The 20909-nt window shown below is 37.0% G+C and overlaps 1 protein-coding gene across 3 annotated transcripts in view; it reads right to left on the minus strand.

Moving 5' to 3' along the window:
- Positions 1-19173, minus strand: part of GLRA3 (glycine receptor alpha 3) — an 89754-nt gene extending 70581 nt beyond the window's left edge. For all 3 annotated transcript variants that reach the window (XM_010401456.3, XM_010401457.3, XM_010401455.3), the window contains exon 1: positions 19020-19173. In XM_010401456.3, coding sequence (XP_010399758.2) covers positions 19020-19138 — 119 coding nt within the window. In that variant the 5' untranslated portion in view covers positions 19139-19173. The remainder of the gene's footprint in view (positions 1-19019) is intronic.
- Between the last annotated feature and the right edge of the window lie 1736 nt (positions 19174-20909).

Here is a 20909-nt window from a genome sequence, read left to right on the forward strand (position 1 = left end):
GGAATTTATATTTCTATTCTGTAGGTATATAAAATTTCTGTACTACAGGATATACAATCCTATATTTTTATTCTTAATATACATAAATTATTCAGAACACAAATATAGAAAGGCCCATTGTTAGCTTGAATATCATTTTCTGGGAAGGAAAAATTTGTTTGTTTGCCCTTTTTTCTCTTCACGGAACTTTTTGTAAATCTTTCCTTGTTGTACTTGTAGTTCTTGCTTTCCCATAGAAGAGAGAATTTTGAAATTAAAGTAACTAATGCTGACTGGGAGAAATAGTAATTGCTGTGACTATGGATTTTCTCAAAGTGACATGTACCTTTTCATATGATGGCATCATTAATATTTGCTTTCACTAGTCAATTACAAGTCTCAAAATATCTTGAATAATTTAATACCTGCTTATGAAAAGAATACTTTCAACATAATGAATACCTTTTTTATAAACAAGTTTTATCTCAAAAGTCAGCTATAATTTGTAATTAAATATTTCTTCAAGGAATGTTTTCCCTTTTACTAAGCTTAGGGTGTTATGAGTAAAAGCTGGTTGAGTTCTGCAGAATTCTGCCCATTTGATTTAACTTTAACTGAAAATATGTATTTCAAGAATACTGTTGTACAAATAAAACTTTCATCAATCAGACCTGACATGTGGAATACTTGTCTAGTTAAAAATGAGCAAAACTTGGTAATGTAATAAAACCTGAGTAAAGCAGTGGATTTTAGGAAGGGATTTTCTGTTTCCAGACTAACATAAAAATTTACTCTGTGTGGTAAGGGCTCTTCAGTTTTATTGCACGCTGTCTCTGAAAGCTAGGCCTCTGGCTAAGGGGTTAGAGAAAGCTATACCCCTTTCCTGATCCAAGAACTGAGCTTCTTTCAGTGTTAATCACGCACATAGTTTCATCCTCGATACACAACTATTGCATAAGTCCAGGAATGGCTTTGCGTGCCTCCAGAGGGAATTCATTCTGACCTGTCACAGTTTAAAGAATTTGTACATGCATTCTCTAACAGGCAGAATTATAAGACTTTAATATCAGCAAGAATTTTAAAATAAGCAAGGTACAATGGACTTGTGATTAGCATAAAGTCACTATCTGATTTTAAATTACTGAGAAAGAAAGCTGTACACTTTTTTCACAGGTAGAAGCTTCCCGTTGCTGAAGCCTTTTTGAAGAGACATTATAACCTCACAGTCTTCTGGTCTGTTCATATTTTATGAGGAAAAGTTACCAACAAGAATGCTCTCCCTGATAGTGATTCTGAGTTGTGAGATATTGGCAAATATTATTAACAGTTATAAGGATTTATGCCATTTTCCAATTTCAGACTTAGAACAGTACTTGACTTCAGCTTCCTGGATATATCCCGAATATCTTTAAAATGTAAATTAAGCCTTCAAAAACAATTGAAAAGAAATTTGTTAACTGAAGTTGTGGACAAGAATCAAGAAAAAAATTGAAAATGTCAAAAGATGCATTCAAATATTATTTGTGACCAGATAAATTTACATCAAAAGTTAGTGTAAGAATTTTTTGTTTCAAATAAGCTGTCACACAAAACCTGACAAGAACAGAAAATTAGAATCACAGGGACTATAAGTACTCACGTCTTTGGTCTATTCTGTCAAATTATTTTTTCACCTAAAATCTGAGGACAGATGAGCTTTCCATCAATGCATTGAAGACTGTCAAGTTGGAATTTCATGCACTGAGATGGGAAAACTTCCTAAATCACAGGTCTGTGACAGTGCATTACCAACCAAAAGTCATATTTTAGTCAGAAACTGTTAGGTCAAGCTGAAGATATTTCAAGTGGGATTTAAATGTTAGAGAGCAAGAAGCAACCTGACACAGACAAGATGCAGCTTCTCTAGATCAGCACCCACATCCTAAATTTCAGACAAAAAGCTACATGTAAGAATGGTGTTCAGCAAAGCCATCTATAATCTGAAAAGAAAATGCAAAGCAATTGATAGTTTAAAACTGAGAAATACAAAAAGAATTGACAGAGACATAAATTCTGAGGATGTGAAGAAAATAACCTAGTTCTTATATTCCGCCCATTTAGGTAGAAGAGTTTAAAACAATCAGAGGAAGGATATAAGAGATGTATGAACTGGGAATGTAGGCAGAGCTGGAGAAAGCAGTGAAGAAGGATTCAGAATTCATCAAACAACTCAGCACTGTTGTGGTAAAGTTCTCACTGCACTACTGTGTTATCCAGTGGTGCGGAAAGATTGAAAGAGTGAGCAGAAGCATGAAGGTCACTTATTATTTTATACGATATTAATGAGACCAGTTCTGGGATGTTGCATCAAATTCCATGTCCAAGTTTTAAAAGGACATTAAAGCACTTGGAAAGGTACTGAAGCAAGCCACTAAGCCATGACCTGAGCGTTAGGGAAATTTGCTTCAAGTAACAGACTTTAAGAGCTTAATCTGCTTAGTTTATCAAAAAAGAAGAGTGAAAAAAAATAGCATGATTGAAGCATATAAATATCTCAAGGGGGCAGAAAATGCTGGAAATTTATCTAAAGAAGAAAGGCAGAATAAAAACCAATGAGAGACAAATTCAAATGGGAATTTGGACACGCAGTTTAATAATAACAGAAGATCAAACTGTACCAACCAAGAAAATACAGCTTTGTGGAAGAAACAATTTAGCAAAATATAAGGTATTGTTTTTAATATGTGGCTAGCTTGGTGAAAAGGAATGAGCTCTGATATATAGAAAAGCAGCTAAATTCAAATTAAACATTACATAACTCATGTAGAAATCTTTGGACTGTCAAAAGGCACTTGACTGATTTGAGGAGCTTAAGGAAGGGAAGCAATGGGCATAGTTCCAAGTGTGAAATGATGTCTTCTCAGGGTCCTTCTACACACAGGCTGGGTTGCAGACTTGCAGTTGCTGTAATCAGGTTTGCAAGTTACAGCTGTAATGTTGGCTCATCTTGTTCAATTCCCTTCACAGCTGGGTGTTTGACTTACTAAGCAGTTGTATGAGCATCAGCTCCTTGCACAGTAGGGACTTAAGCTCCAGAACGGAAACTGCACTTGAGATGCCCATAAACCAGAAGCAGCTTAAAAAATCAGAGGTTGACCACTATGAGGAAAAAGGGAGGTAAATGTTCTTTCTATGACACACACCTGCAAAGAATAAAGAATTGTAAGCTAAATTATAACGTTGCCATGAAAGCAAATGGATATGAAGTAACCAGGGATAAATTTAGATCAAAATTAAAACTTTCAGCCACTGAAACATTTCAGTTCAGGAATAGTTTAATACTTTGAGCTGAGATAGAAAAGTTCTGTGTGTTTCAAGATGGAGCTAGGACTTAGGATGCTGTGACATGTATGACTGTGATTGCAGGTGATGAGAACTCAGCTCTTTTTTAACCCTCTGCTGAGACTATGTTTCTATGATCCTTTTGGGTTTTTAAAATAATTGCTACTACAGAAATCTGAAAAAAAAAAATATAGCTAACACAACTATACAGCCAGAGCATCAGTATCTACAGAATTTAAAAGGAGATCTCATCTAGCAGCTGGCAATTCAGTTACCAAGATAAAGCACGGGTCAGGAATCTGTGCTCCTGAAACGTCTATTTAAAGTAGGCATGTTTGCGAGACAACATCTTTCTCTTCCCTTCCTCCAAAAGAATGTTATTGAAGAAAACTCTTCAAAGGGAATTTACAATTGCTACAAATGTTTCCTTCTCTAAAACATTTACAGCTGCAAAAATCAGATTGCTTTCCCGTCTTTTTTTTTTTTTAAGAACTACAGTGTTCTACCTGTAAGTTGTTTCTATCTGTCCCAAACTTCTGCACATTTTTACCAAAGCACAAACAAAGGAAAGAAACTTTACATATGAATGTGCTTTATACAACCTTTATTTTTAAAGGTATATTTTCAAAGGTAATTTCAGTCCTGCTACCTTTGAGACTTATCATTTTTGTACTGCAGAAAAGTGCTGTTTTTCACTGATTTCCCTCATTTAAACATTCATCTTCAAGGTGGGTTATTAAAAAATTGCTTTCAGTGTGTGGTTTCAGCCCTAAAAGATATATATTTGTTTGAAAATATTGAAGAAAAGAAGTAATGGACTACTGTCAGTGTTTCTATAAGAAAGATTGTATCACTCCAGAAGGGCTTAATAAGAACAGTATAGACAAAAGTGAAGGATGAAATTACATCTTACACCATTTGCTGAATCTTCTCATTTTGTTGCTGCTACAGGTAGGTGACAGAGATAAAGAAAGAATATGGTGTGCTGTACCTTCCACTGGAAACTTCCTGGAGAGATGTTTTCAAGTCCAGCTTAGGACAGTCTGGTAATTTATCCAAATTAGTCTGAGAGTAGTCTCCAGAGTCTCACAGACTTACTTTTGATCTTTGAATTATACCATAAATTCATTTTCTCCCTCCCATAGGTAAACTACTAATGAATTTTCTTGAAAATCTTACATGAACACCAGGTTACTGTCACATTTGTCTTGGGGATTTTTTTCATCTGATCATAAATTGCTAATTTTCTTTCAAACACAATCCATTTTAGTCATTCAGAGAGGTAGAAGGTTTGCATTTCATCTTATAATGCATACTACAGTGCTGCTACACGGACTGTGATGGTCCAGTAGGTCTTTCATTTCATTATTTAACTTATTCTATCAGACAGCAAGTGTGGCCAAACCCCTGGAGCAATTGGATGTTGTGTTTGTGGTCCATTCTCTCCAGCTGATATTTGAATGTTTTTAATGCACTTCATATTAAAATGCTTCTCAGAGAAGCTCAAAGGAATTAATTACACCCTTAGAAGGAAAGCAAAAACTGCAGCCAATATGCATTTAATTGCATCTCACATACAAAAGCATTCCTGTAAATTAGTCTAGAGGTACTTATTCACTGGTTCACCAGCAATGGTTAGATGAATTAATCTCATGACTAGTTTCCTCAATTCCATAGCTGAAAAAATGGTGATAGAATTCATCAGCTTTTAAAACAAAAATTATTCAGTATAACCATGTAATTAATGAGGTATGCTAGGAAGGAAATGATCCTCTAATTGATGTTGGATCATCTGATGGTGTTTTGCTTTTTGAAAATTTTAGCAATAAGATTTTATGATATGAAGAAAGCCTTCAAACCCTCTTCTGAGGGTTCATATTCTATATAAATACACACCTTCATAAAATACATCTGGCAGAATTAAGGGGGAAAGGAAGCTCTTAATTTGATGAGGTCAGAAGCATAGGATGGCTTTTTATGTAATGGTAATGTCTCTAATGAACTGATCTACCAATTAACTAGGTAAAGGACTAACAAGATCAGAGTTTATAGTTAGCATAATTTGCACACATTGTTCAAGGCATGTATATAAACCTGACAAAAATTGAGAGTAGAATGTTCCAGCATGTGACAGCTTAAAATAAAAAACAAGAAATATTACAGGAATGGTTACTGAAGGCCTCAAGCCCATCCAAATTAAAGTGTTTTCTTTGTTTTGACAATAATAAATCCTGCTCTTTTTAGAAACAAAAAAAATTGCCTTCCATTTTACACCAAAAAATATCATACATTAATGTAAAGCATAATCAATACTAATTTGTGTGGGTTTTGGGGATAACACTAAGGTTTTTTCCAAATTTGTGCACAGTTGATCATTGAAATGCATTTGTTCAGTTAAGTAGTGTGACACAGATATTCTTTTGAGGTGTGATGTGTTTAAACTGGCTAACTAAGATAGCTGTCAGAAGAGAAATACGAGTCTCTGTTTTACTGCAATAAAGAATTTTAAATTTGGAAACCTTGAAGATTAGCAAATACTGTGGAGTGGGAGTTCAGAAGACAGGATAAATATTTTTTTAAGCAAATATTTTTAAAAATTTTGATACAATTTAAAAGCAATCTCTTTACTGAAAATTAAAAGGCTTCATAGAAAATAAAAGACAAATAGACTTTTCTGATTGGAGGCCATTCATCAGCAGTATTTATTAATGAAAATCCAGGGCCATTCTGGAAAGCCAAGAGCTGTCAGGGGGTCACAGCTGCATGGATCCACTACTGAAAGTGACTTATAAAATCAGCTGTCACTGCTGTTCCATTCTAGCTCACACAGGGATAGTTTCTTCTGCGAAACAAAACAAAACACAAAATTCATCTCCTTCTCTGCATTATTCTTGGAAGACAAGCTCTTCACATGTACATCATGAAGTCAGGGTAACTGAACTCCTAGTTTAGACGCCTGAATTAGACAATGTTACCTTCTACCATTCAAGGTTAATACAAGGAGAGAATTTCCTTCCAACTCCTTTGCATTCCAGCATGAAAATAACTCTATTTGAATAATGATTTACTGGTGAATAAATGAATTTCATTTTGAGGGACCAAAAAAACCCCATTTCCAAGGGTGAAAGAATAGTGGAAGAGGGTGGGATGTAATAAAGCCAAAGATAGTAAAGGAAGGAGAAAGAATTAAGTTTGCAATGTGTTAACAAAGACTGAAGTGGTAACAAAGTGCTTTTCATTTTATTTCTGCTAGAACTGACAATAATGCGTTTCTTGCTAATTAAAGATGAAATCTCTTTTACTTGTTGTAGGTCAAAAAGTTGACAGTTCCTAGTGCAAGGAAAATGCAGATTTTCATATCCTGCAATGTTTTAGATAATAATAATTTTATCAGAACAGAGAAAACGTAGAATTCTTAACTCATGTTGGTCAGAGAAAAACTGTCATATCAACTAAGAGGAGCAGAAGCATTCTATTACCAAGATTCTAAATAGGTATTTTCTAAGAAAAGCTCTCAAGAAAATTTTAAATATTTTGTATAAAATTTAGATTTTCTACTGACTTTTCACAGTTTTATATTTTTCTAGCTGCCCTCTTATTGTCTTATCTTGATTGAGTGCAAATAGATTAATTTTTTGATATAATGTTCCAGATATAAGTAGAGTTGCATTGGGACACATTTTCAGCCAAAATAACATTTTTTATGTGCATCAAACAAAAACTTTCAATTTTAAGTTCACTAATTATCCATTATTATTACTTTAGTGATTATAAATCAAAGCTACATGAAATATATAGGGGATTGCATTTCAATGCAACTATTAGAAAAATACTTTCTTTCAGATTTGAATAAAAATCGTTTTTGTGCTTCAACTACAGAATTAACATTAAATTTTAATGCTCCTGTAGCTTAGGCAATGGTTAAAAGCATATTTTTATGATGTTCCTGATACCTTTATGGTGTTATATTTTTTGCTATTATTAATACAGTTGAGAATTCCTCCAGCCCTCCAGTCTTTTTCTAGTCATGCTTGTCATGGAAGTAAAACAGCTTCTTAAAGTAAACACATATTTAACACATGTTAACATAAATTATATAAAGTGTGGACTATAGTTTCAAAAAACTTTGGATTGCTGTGGAATGTTTCAGCTTTTCTTAACAGAGAGAAAAAAAAGAGAGAATAATGTGATTTTAAGTCTTCTGATTAAGTTTCTCTGATATGATCATCATTCTAGTATATTATAGTCTAGATAATGTTAAATTTATATAATTTGTTTGTTTGTTTGTGACCTGGTACATATATATAAGCACAATGCTTTACCCCTTTCTTGGGAAAAAAGAATCTCTTAGGGTAAAGGAAGAAAATTAATTTGTCAGCATTCTTCCTAATCCTATGGGCAGGGCTTTCTATCTTAATTAAGATTCAACAAACTACAGGTCGTCTCTGTAATTTTGCTTTGTTTTATAAGACAAGTTCACTGTTGCCAGCTTTAGCCATGCAGCATGTGAATCATTGTATTTTATGATTCAGGACTCTGTTCTGAACATTTTTCATTGTTTTCCTTGACGCACCCTCTTAATAGTCTTTTAACCTGTTGTATAGACTATTTTTATAAATGTTCTAAACTCAGGTCTTAGTTTCTTACCATTTTTAAATTTATTCAGCCCATTTTTGGGTGGGCGGAAAAAGCTAACTCAAAGAGGAGCAGAGAATATTTCAAATATTCAAATTCTGACAAATCTTTTACTCTCCCAAGGACCTACTGAATGGGTTTAGGTTTTGACAACTTTATATTTTAATTAAAAATAATTAGATCTTCTCCAAATTTAATTAACTTTTGGTTTGGTTTGGTTTGGGTTTTTTTGATAGCACTTGGCTAAAAGCAATGGAGTATTTTTTTAAATATTACAGAATCTATAAACCACTTATTTATAGTAGTCTGAACTTGCATTATTCTCTCACTAAAAAGAGTAATTTGTGTATTCTCAGATAATGGAGAAAAGTTATTGGCATAATGGATAGATTGCAAAATAACCAAGTAAAATAATTTCTTGAATATTTTACATTATTACACCAGGTATTCTTCTCTAAAGCTGTCAGAGTTGAATAATTACATTTATTGTCATGGTTAATGCATGATTCCTCTAATCAGCTGAACTTGCACAGGAAATGACTGGCGTCTTTCACCACCATAATGAATGGTAATGCTGCTGATGACAATGAGGCAACACGAGATTGAAAGGCAGATTAATGCAAATGAGACTTTTGACAGCAAACTCTTGTTTCTCAAGGCAATTCTTCCTAGATCTAGGAAGAACCTGTGAATTCTGCTAACAGAATCCTACAGATTATAGCTTCTTTCCGTATTTTGAATACATTTCAAGATGCCCTTTAAGTTGTAGAGATGTGTATCACCGACTTTTCTAGTTCTAATGGATTTTCTACTGTTGTGGCAGTGCCCCATCAGCTTTGCATGTATTAGGTTGCTGTACTCTCAACAGTATAAACAGAAACAATGTCCACTAAAGTGTACATCTGTAGAAGAGATATCTTTATTGTAATCATAATTAATGGTCAATTATAATGTCATATGTATTCTGTTCCTTCTTTTTCTTGTTTTGCTTTAAAAATCCACTTTTATGAGTTGAAAACCATAACCAAAACTGAAAATGTTTTTTTTTTCTGTTTGTTCTCAATTTTTACTATGCATAAAAATCTTCTCAGAAAGTCTTACATTAGAATGATTGAGGTTTATCATACCTAGATAAAAAATTAATTTTGAATTAAACCCCCAGATTTGTGAAGATTGAACCACAATTAGATTAAACACTATTTTGTTTGTCTTAGGGAAACACTTCGTTTATCAATCCTGTATCTTGAGTGAGCATGCCAGATGGCTGTTTAGAAGATTTGACTTTTTTCTAAAATAAGTTTGATAAAAGTTCTGTTAGAGAAAAGCTGAATATAGCCTGAAAAGTCACTGTATAAAGTTTTTTTCCCAAAACGCTTCACATGAAATTGTTTATTTTGATTAGCCGGTTAATTATAGTGCAGATCTGCGTTATTAGCATTAATTTAGAATTTTCAATTAAGACAAAATATTTCTAGTTGAAAAACTACTGTTTTCATTAAATGGTGTTTTACGGAAACATATATGTTTCAATGTTGTTTTATGAAATGCTGGCAGGCTTGGGTGGAATACTGCTCAGTGTCCTTTCTATTTTGTCAGTCCCAATCAGTTTTCCAATGTCAATGGGAACTGGAGTCTCAGTTTCTAATTTTCAAAGACTCTGAACTTCTTCCCCACAGAATTAGCAGAGTTTTTTCCTGCTTTCTGCAACTTAAACTTCTTTTTATGCATTGAAAAAGTGAGAATATCTTTCCGTGCTTTGGAATCTTTTGTGAGACAGGAATGGTGATGTTCAACCAGCCATGTTAATTTACATGAGATATGTGGATTAAGTAATTTTTTCCTTTTTATTAATTCTATCCAGGATCAACACTGTTATAAATCAGTATAAGACTTTCTTTAACAAAACCAGAGTTGAGCTTCAGGGTGATGATGAGAGTGACAGAATTCATGCCACATAATGACAGGACCCAGTATTCCTAATGCATGCACTGAAGCATATTCCTTACGGAATAAGTCAGAGAAAATAATGTGAAGGTTAAGAAAACGGTGCTGCTAGCCTTTCATGCTTCCACCAAAATTATCCTGGTCCACTACACGCATTCTCTTTCACACGTAGAAAGTGGTGTTTAAACTTCCCCTCAGATACATATATAGTCTTTGCTATTCCAGTCTTCATTATGTCAGCATCCCCTTAATTATCATCCTAGTATCCTGAGCTTTGTGTGAAGAACTAGAAATAAGCTGAGGGAAGGAAGGGCCATGACCTGTGCTGATCTCCCACTGCCCTCACAAATCCTCCACCAGCTGAGTAAGGGACTTCATGGGGTCCAGGTAGAGCCCCTTCCCTGGATCATCATGAAGGCATTGAGGACGCTGCCCCCTTCCCAAACAGTATTACAGGCTTTATTATGTGCAAGACACGTTTTCTCCTGAAGGAGTCATCCCTGTTGAAAAGCATGAAAAAGAGCATTCTGTTAACCATTATTTTTAGGGAATTTGAACAAGTGCCTTTGTGCTCACATTTTAATTACAGATGAAAATTTGAGCACTCTTAAATCCAAAGATACGTGTAGAGAAACAACAGAAATACAGAAATAGAGATATTTTGAGATATTTTGAGAGATCATTTGCAGAGTGATAGAATTTTAGGATAAGCTATGGAGATAAAATTGGTAAAATTTTAACATAAATGTGGAGAAGTTGGAAAATAGCATTTTAATTCCAGTTCCCCACTCTATTGTACTTCTTGTAATCATAGATTACTGTCTCAAGTGGGGACATTTCATATTCATTTTTTGTGGTAAAAGCTTGCAATATTATGTTCAAAACAATTGACTACCAATTTTTAGTGCACAAGAACTGAGGGAAACTGCAAGATATTTTATTCTACTTTAACTCTTACAAATTAAGAGTTGCCTTAAAAGAAAAAAAAAAGAAAAAAAAAGAAAAAGAAAAAGAAAAAGAAAAAGAAAAAGAAAAAGAAAAAGAAAAAGCAAAGAAAAGAAACTTTCCAGAAAGAATTCTTTCTACTGGAATAAAGCAATGAAAAAAAAACCACTATGGATTTAAAAAAATGTCTTTTAGGGGATTTACTCCAGATAAGATCTGAAATCTGCCCACTTTGAGTTTAGTTCTAATACTGATGAGTCAGAGGTAATGGATCTGACCCAATAACATCAAGGAAAAGATCCCACAGACACACATCCCTTCACAGAAGTGCTACAGAGGTGCTTGGGCACAGAATTGACACTTTAGAACACAGGAGCTTGCCACAACTTGGCTGCGTGAAGTCAGTGCTTTTGTCATGATTGATTTCAAGGTGTTTCTTTTTGCTGGCAATTTACCACTTTGTGACATTTATTTAATCTAGTAGGGCACTCTTAGGATATATATTGCTCAAATACCTGGAAGTTTAGTTGGTCCCTGAAGATGGAGATGTCATAGCCTACACATGCTCAGGGAATGGACTCTCCTGTGCATTACTGAATAATAAAGGACAGTGCAGTTTTGAAACACTTTATGAAATTAAAAGACACAGCAGGACAAAAACTCAGGATATTTTTAGTAATTGAGTCCCACTGTACCCCAGGACATTATAAACCAACTTTTCCCAAAATAGTCTCTAAGCTCTGTAGTCCCCTACTAAGATGTCAAGTCACCATAGTTTCAAAAAAAGAAAAGAAAAGAAAAGAAAAGAAAAGAAAAGAAAAGAAAAGAAAAGAAAAGAAAAGAAAAGAAAAGAAAAGAAAAGAAAAGAAAAGAAAAGAAAAGAAAAGAAAAGAAAAGCAACCTTTGGGAACCGTGCTGGAGTAACTGTATTGGCTAGCTATTTCTGCTGTGTGGTTACCTTTGAAATTAAAATTAATTAATGTTAATTGTTGGTAAAAATTGTACAAAATTGTGAACAGCCAATTTTGTAGAAAGTGATCTGTGAAATTACGTATTCTGGTACTTGTGGATCCTCAGAGATGCTGTTTAGGATTGCATTGGGTTTGTATCTTACTTTTCAAAATTCAAAAAGGGAGAATGTATTCAGCTTGCGTTTCACAAGGAACTGGAGATAAACTCTAGACATAGCAGAGTCTTAACATAAACAGTACATAGTATATGAAGCCTTGAGCAATGGTGTGATGGGTAGCATAATCCAACTCTTTTTTTAGATTAAATGTGTTTAGATATCTATCTTAGATCAAAGAGGGAATGAAACTAAGACAGTAGGTTATGTAGATATAACTACAACTTGAATTTTAATTATAAAGAGGAAAATGAGTTTGCTTTTTTTAAATTTCATAGCTGTTTTGATTCTGCTTATGATATTCTTCCTGAATTAATTTTAACTGTAAGAATCCCATGCAGGTTAACAACAATTAGCTCAACCTAAGGAACAGTCTGAGAAAATTTAGTACTCCCGTGTTCTGCTCTATTGTTTCACTAAAAGAACCTCAGGATAATCGGCTGCTTTGCTTTTTCCTATGACCATTGATTTGTATTAGTCAGTAGCCCCACTACTTGTGCAGCTCCACTATTTCAAAAGCCCCATCACTGACCATGACTACGTAGGACCAGAGTGTTCTTGAAATTTTCTACCTTTTCTGTAGTGTCAAAGTGTTTCCCTTGGAAGCTGCATTTTGCTAATGTTTCATGTCACCAGAAGGAGACTTCAGTAATAACAATATCAGAGAGGACTGATCTTCCTTGGGGAAGTTCCTACCTAGAAATAGCCCTGACTTTCCCTGCTGTCCCCACTCATTTTGTACATCAGTGTCAGCCCAGAGAAATAACAGGGTGGTATGTGGTATAGAAAAATTGTATAAAACATGATGGAGTGTGGAGTCATTGTCCCTGCAGGTGTTTAATAAAAGACTGGACATGGAACATAGTGCCATGGCCTAATTGATATGGGGGTGTTCATTCATAGGTTGGACTTGATGATATTAGAGGTCTTTTCCAACATAATTGATTCTGTTTTTCTGTTCATTAGGTAGAATGTCCAGTTAAGTGTAGATTGAGTATTATTACCCTGTTTGCTGTTGTATTCAATGTGTATTGAAGCAATTAATTAGACATATAACTGGAAAACTAATAATGAAATGCATTGTGTTATATCTGTATAAACACACACCATCTATTTTTTTTTACTTTCTTTTCACTCTTTCTTTTTATTCTCACTACTTGCACTTCCATTGCCACAACATCTAAGGACATCAGCCAGGTAGGATAATATTGCCTCAGAAGCTATAAAAAATAATGGATTGAGCTAGAAAAAAAGTACAGGCTTTAAGATTCTCACCCTTTTCTCTTGACTTTACTGAGCAAGATATTCTGCTTCCCAATGTTCTTCTCATTCTTCTGTTTTGGTCCTGCATTCTTGTTAAACATTGTTTTTTGCTGTGTATTTTCCTGCCCTCTGAGATGTTTCCTTTTTGCTGGTAGTTGGTCTCCTCAAAAAGGTGCCTTTTACTTGACCTATTCATGATGCCTATGTATCAGTGAAAGTGATATCTTCTATTTGCTATGTCCCTTTACTGATTATATCACTAAACATCACAAAAATTAGTAGGAAAAGCAGTAAAGAGGACAAAAAGCAACACCACACACAAGGGCTCTTCATCATCCATTACTTGAGAAAAGCTGATTTGCAGGAATAATTCCCCATAGGTACTATTATGTAATAGTCAGTAAGGTCATTTGAAGCCTGTATTCTGAATCTGTTAAAATAAGAAGCTCTAATCTTGTAAAAATTTTCATTTTCTCTGATTGTCAGGATTCCTAGGATGCCTGGACAAGACTAATCTGGTAGAGGAACTACTACATTTATCATCATACAGAAGTACAGCACTTATCTCACAATATTACTTGCTTTCAGTTGTTGTTATCATCAATTGGCTAGGAAGGAATTAGGAGAGGTTGAAAAGTAAGAAAATGTCACTAGCACTGTAAGAATTGAAAGATTTTTGTGTTTGATTGAAATTTCTATGTTATTTATTTTTTTTTACAGTTTATAGTACTGTAAACACAAACATATCTAATCCTTTCCCAAAATTATAAAGATGGTAATCACTTAGAAAAATAACCAAGTTTTTATAGAAATAAAGAATGGATAGCTAAAGCCATAATCAAATTTGTACTCATGGAGAAACTCCTATTTGGTACAAAGGGATTTCAGTGTCTACAGAGGTATAGAAATACATGAAAAATTGGTAGAGCTGAAATACGAGAGAATTTAAGTTACATATTCTTGGTTACAAAACCCACTTTTGTCACTTTTTTCTGAGTTTTGGAAAGTACAGTACTTCCCTAAAGGTACTGATGCTCTCCTCCTAGACTTTTAGAAGGATGCTTCATCACAGGAGTTTTACTTACTGGGCTCAGTGTGAGCTCTGGTAACCAAGCCTTGAAACAGAGCTGTTTGTATTTGTTCTGTAGAACCCTCAGCAGGAGTTCACTGTCTTCTCTAATGACTTGTTTTTTTTCTTTTATCTGTGTTTGTTTATCTTTTTTTTTCACCCTCAGAAGTGCTGGGGAGATTCTTGTGGTCTCTGCATGAGAGTGTGCAAGCATTCTTTCACCCAGTCTTGTACCTTCGTAATTTTGATCGTGAGCCTCACCTGCTGCCCTGACCCTTTGGCTTTGACCTTGGATATACCTCTTCATTACTAACTTTGCTCATCAATTTGGACTGTTTGAACTGCTCTTCTCTCATACAAGTGCTGTGGGACTGACAACATTTATGGCAGAATCCTGCTCCTTCCTGCTGGGAATCTGAACTCCCAGCTTGCCTCCCCTTCCTTTGCTACTTCCTGAGATGTGCTAAGTGCTTTTCTTTAGACCTGGAGTCTGTAAACTGATTTATTCCACAGAAACTATCTTTCAGATTGAGTCTGGGCTGCTGAGGAATGGTACTGTGCCTCAGTGCTGTCATCTTGAATTAATAGATTTTCTTCTATGTACTTTTATTCGTATCTTGATTTTAACAGACACTTTCATTTCTTGAGTAGTATTGTAGGTCTAATTCTTAACATATTAATAAGCTACTGAAGCTGCATTAGAACACCTGAAAATCTTTATTTTCAAAGACGTCTGTGATGCTATGTCAGATTTAATAGTTTTAAGCTGTTGTATTTTTTCGCTTTCATTATTTGAAGGAACTAATACTGGCTTAAAGGATAATGACTTCTGCTTCTTATAGATATTCACCTGAAATCAATTTGCAAAGAAATGCAGGAACAATTTCAAAATCAGTTAACTGTGAACTCAGATATGTCCCAAAGTTAGGTTGCATGGAGCTTTTTTCCACAAAAATCTGGTTTTTTAGAGCATTATCTGTGTCTGTGATACTGTTTCCTTCAGTGTAAGTCCGATGGAGTAGTGAAAAGAAGAAGGAAAGAGGTAATAATCTAATTGTAGCATGATTCTTGGTCTATGCTAATATGGATAAATAAAGAAATACCACATAGGGAGAATCTATTTTGCATTTCCACAGTGCCCCCTACCTTTTCGCCCTGTTCTTTCCCCACATGCTGGTCTGCATATAAAATAGATGCACTGCACCCCTTAAGGGAAAAGCAAATCCATGGCAAGTCCCTGATGGGGTAGTTCTAATAGATCAGTGCTGCTGTCCATGAAAGTTCCTGAGCTCTTATAAAACTGTTTGACTCACAAATCTGATCTTCGTGTTGACTCTACAAATACGATCTTGCTTTCGTCATGACTTCTTGGAATTCAGGCAAATCCAGAGGATTTTTTTTAACACTATTACTTTATTGAAAACTCAGAAGAATACTCAGTCTTAGACATTATTATAACTTCAAACCATATCTCAGAATTTTTTCTTTCTTTGGTAGCAAATTAAAGTTATTTTTAGGATAAATTATATTCCTTTTCCTAGATTTTACCCTCTTTTTTACATCTGCACCCTCTTAGTATCACATTCGGGCTCAGACTGGTAGTAATAAGTAATATTTTTTTTACTTTGGGTCTGATAATAGCTTTTCTCTCCATCCTCAAAAATATTGCATAAACCAGAGTGTTATGTGCTTTAACCATTGTTTTCATGCTTATGGTCTATTAATATATTATTAATATGTGTGTTAATCTATGACATAGTAGTACAAACATGCACAATATTATGAAAGACTACAGATAATCACAGAATCATTAAGGCTGGAAAAGATCAGCCTTCAAGATCATGAAGTCCAGCCTTTGACTGAGCACCACCTTCTCAACCTGACCACAGCCCTAAGTGCAATGTCTAGTAATTTCTTGAACACCTCCAGGGATTGTGACTCCACCACCCCCCTGGACAGCCCATTCCAATGCTTTACCAACCTTTCCATGAAGAAATTCTTCCTGATATCCAATCTGAATCTTCCCTGGCACAGCTTGAGGCCACTTCCCCTTGTGCTGTCACTGGTTACCTGGGAGAACAGGCCAATCCCTGCCTGGCTACACCCTCCTTTCAGGGAGTTGTGGAGAGCAATAAGGTGCTCACTGAACCTCCTTTTCTCCAGATTAAACAACTCCAGCTCCCTCAGCTGCTCCTCACAAGACTTACTCTCTAGACCCTTTGCCAGCTTCATTGCTCTTCTAATGTTTTTTTTTTCCCCCTACAATGTCTTTTGGAGATCAAACTAATTATTAGATCCTATAATGACCAATATACGTCTTGTTTCAGTCATTGCAATTTGAAGGGTCTTCTGATGCGGAATGAAAAATTAAAAATTAATAAAAAATAAATCAGGTGAAGTTTCTTCTTGCGAAGCATGCATCTTGAGACTTTGCTCATTAAAGTAGCAAGTCTAAATTTATACTGAAAAACATCCCTTTTCTATCTTCACAGGCATATAATTTAAACTTTAATTTTAAATATCCTCAGGGCTGTTGGACAAGTAATGGAGGTTTTTCCTGTTAGTTTCATTCAGTTTTCTCACACAGCCTTCAGTTCATTAAAGAAGACCGGAAAAGTTTCAAAGTTGCACAATGTAGGAGAAGATAACATTATTTCCTCCAAAATGTGCAAGCAAGTAAACCACTTAAGGTTTGGCTGTTCCTGGAAATGCAAGCACATCCATCTTCTCATCAAGTGTTATATAGGTGCTAAGGCTCAAGTCTGTGTCTACTATTTCCTGTTCCCTTTGCTCCAATGGAAATCATTTCACAAGGCTTAAGTTGGAAAAGAAATAAAAATAATGGCTCCAGGAGAGTTGAGAATTTTACAGGTTTTAATATTTTTTTTCTTTTTTTTCTTTTTTTCCATTTTAAAGCATGTGGAGAAGACTCCAATGTGTTTGCACTGACTCAGGTTTCTCATGTATTATTATTAGACCTAAAGTCACCAGCTGTCTCTATCTTGAGATTGATGTGGAAGATATACACAGATCATGAGCAGCTTTCTGAACTCTTTCTCCAACCATGTAGTCTTTGTGCACAGTAACCATGTTCATTATCATAAAATGGCTATTTATGAGCAGAAGGTGGAAAATACCACAGTTATCTGGACATTGAAGAGAATAGTTTGAATTTATGCTAAATAAGATCTCTGTATACATTTGGAAACAAATATTAGTTCAGATGTATGTGATGCAAAACACCTGGATGCTTTTCATAACTGACTTTACAGATTTTTTTCCCCCTTGGAACAAATGTTTTTATATCATTAAAATAAAGGATGAACAATTCAACAGTAGGATGGAAAAAATATGCAGAGGAAAAATAAGTTCTATAATATACACAATGAAATAGAATAATAATAGCATAGTGCTGCTTGCATTGCCTACACTATACAAGGATTTGGTCACCTACACTGAACATCAAACACACTGAAAAATTTGAAGTGTAATATACATGCATTGACTTTTCTCCCAGTGTCAATCTCATACCATGTGACCAAGTTTCTTAAAATCTCTTTCTTGAGGCACATTTACAATAAAATCGCATTATAAACTATTAATGTTGCATATGTTGATGCAAAGCACGTAATTAAATTAACTTCAAAAAGGAAAGATTTGCTATAAACCTGTGAGTACTTGTGAAGTGTGCCATCATTGTGGGACACTACACGCTGCTGATTTAACTTCATGGTTATAAATCCCTTACATGTATAATCCCCAAACTCTCTTTTCAAATGTAAGTTTCTTTTTTTGTCTTTGTTAAGTAACGATGTGATTCTTAAAATAGTTTGGCACTGTCATATTATATGCCATAGTTTGTTTATTGTGATACGGAGCTAGAATGTTTGTTGATAACAAGCATAGCTAACTGCATTAGCAGTGAATATATGATGACACTGAAGTCTCTTTCTTTACATGTGTGATTTTTCTTTTAAAGTTTTCCCTCACGGAGGACTCAAGTTCATTTTAGCCTGGTATCACCACACTTGCAGTGTTTGCCTTGATATAATAACATTACTTCACCTAGAAAGAGTGTGCTGGGCAGAAAGTAGAGAAAGCCGTATGAACCTCAATCTTCCACTCAGGTCATAATTTATGGATATGTTGCCATCTTTCATAATACAAATCCTAGACTGTCGGTAGAACAGCAAATGCTTTCCCTCTTAGGGGAACTTCTATAGACCATATCCTATCTTCACTCAGCTAGTGTTTTTCTGTTTCTATACAAGACTTCTGACCTAACGCAATCTTTGATTTTCCTTTTGCTGAAAAGAACCGACAATAATAATGAAGTCTATATATTCCCAACTCAGATCACCTTCTATAACTTTTACAGGTAGACACTTTGCACCTTAAGAATTTTCAATATCATTGATGTTACAATTCCTGCTGAAAACAGTGATAAAATTCACAGATCTTATAGGGAAACTCTATCTGCGAGCAGGTGAAGGAAGTACGCAACCTCCTGCTCGTAAAATGCAAAATCAAATTCGGGACAGGGAAATGTTACAAAGCCGTTCAGGAAGCATGGAGCTCACGCATTCTGTGCCCACAGCCTGGCTGCCGCAGGTAGCCGGGCGTTCGTGGTGAGAAAAGGCAGTGACCGCGGCGGCTGTCCGCACCCGTCCCAGGCATTCCAGCTGCCCGAAACCCGGGAAGGGGGACACCTCTAGTTTTCCAAAGAAAGCAACTCACCTGAGCAGTACAGCAGCTTCCCACAGATAAAACCCCGAGACAGCGGCGCGGAGGTACCTAATCCGGGCCATGCTGCTCGGAGACGCGGCGGAGCCCGGGAGCGGCGGTGTCGGAGGCATCGGAGGGGCTCGGCGGCGCGGCTCGGCGGGCTCGGGCGGCGCGGCTCCCCGCGGGCGGGCGGGCAGCTCCCAGCACCCTGGAGAGCTCCGGGGCTCCGCGCCCGCCGCCCGCCTCAGCGCCTGGCGGTCCCCCGCGCCCTCCCGCTGGGCCCCGCCGCGCCCGCCCCGCCGCTCCGCATCGCAGCCCAGTGGGAGCCTAATCCCAGCCGCGGCGGCGGCGCCGAGCCGCGGCGGCGGCGGGAGCCCCCCTGCCCGCCCGCCTGCCCCCGGCTCCTGCCAGCAGCCGGCACTCCGCCGCCGGACGCATCCCGGGCACGGGGAGCGCCGCGGCCGGCGGCGGGGCGGGCGGGAGGCTGGGCGGGGGCCGGCTACGGCCGCCCCCCGGAGAGCGCGGGCCGCCGCGGAGGGCGCGGGGCGGGACCGGGAGCGGCGGCTGCGGCGAGGGGGCGCCCTGGAGGGACTGCCCCGGGGGGAGATGTCCCGCCGGGCAGCGGGGAGGGCTCCACGGGGCTGGCAGGCGACGTCTGTGCTCAGAACGGCCCCTGCCCGAGCGCCTTCCCTCCCGCGGGGAGAGGGGCGGCGGAGTCGATGTCTACACGGGGTAGCGACCCTCAGAGAGATCGGGTGAACTCACTGAACCTCGGGTCTCGGAAAGGATTGGGGAAAGAGGGGCGCTTCTGCTTCGCCTGTAGGTCTGGTGGTATGCTTTTTCTTACGAAATGAGTGAGCGGGGGTGAGAAACCCGTCTCTGTGTTTCAGTCCCGTCTTTGAAAGTACGGCGCAGATTGACACAGAAAAAGTATATCCTGTTCTAATTGACTTTTTCAGAAAAGAAAGATGATCTAATGCCATAAGGTGGACTAAGAGGGAAACCCAAAGAGTTGCAAGTTTGACTGGGAAGGAGAGTGGAGGGGATTATGGGATGAACAAGGGAAAGAACATCTGGAGAGGGAAAAACCGGAAAGTTACTCATAAGAACAGGGAGGGACCGAGAATAAGGTTGCTAGTACACAGGCGGCAGTAGGAAAGTGACACGATTACATTTATTGTCAGAGAAACCAAACAACATTTCATGCAAACCAGGTGCTAAGGCTTTATGAGTTGATATTGAGAAATGCTGCTCGAGAAATTCTTGTGGGAATCTGTACGGTTTGTGCAAAAATTAAAATGAAGGATTTTTAGGAAGGGCTGCACCTGCAGAAGGGCAGAAGGGGAAAATATGTGTGAGATTGTAAGGTAGGGGTGCTCTGTGGGCCTAAAAGACAATGGCCTTTGAATACCCACATCATGTCTGGGAGAGCCACTGGAAAGAGAAATCTGGGGGGACCAGTTCAGGACTCTACATTTGCAAACATCATCTGACTGGGCCTATCCCCCTCTTCTTGACTGCCTCAGTATGATCTGACAGCTTTTTTTTCCTGTAGCCACTAACTTGTGTTTGATGGCAGCCCTATTACTTGTGCAGCTCCAATGGTTGCACAGCCCACACGATTATCTCATGCCAGACTCTTATAAAAACTATTAAAAAGCCATAGAAAACTTAAATGCCAAAGACAGAAGCAGATGTGGAAAAAGGCTAAGGTTCAGCAAGATAAGGCACATGAAGCAAAGTAAAAGGAACTGAAATTTTAGGGAAGTATAATAAACTCATTACAGAAAAAGGAAGATGGAAAGAGAGAGACTGAAATATAAAACAACTTTTAAAACAAAATAGAAAAAGAAAAGTTTAAAAGGTCATCAACTAGCAGAGATGCAGGAAAGAAATTAGAAA

This window comes from Corvus cornix, chromosome 4, assembly GCF_000738735.6.
Source record: "Corvus cornix cornix isolate S_Up_H32 chromosome 4, ASM73873v5, whole genome shotgun sequence".
NCBI lineage: Eukaryota > Metazoa > Chordata > Aves > Passeriformes > Corvidae > Corvus > Corvus cornix.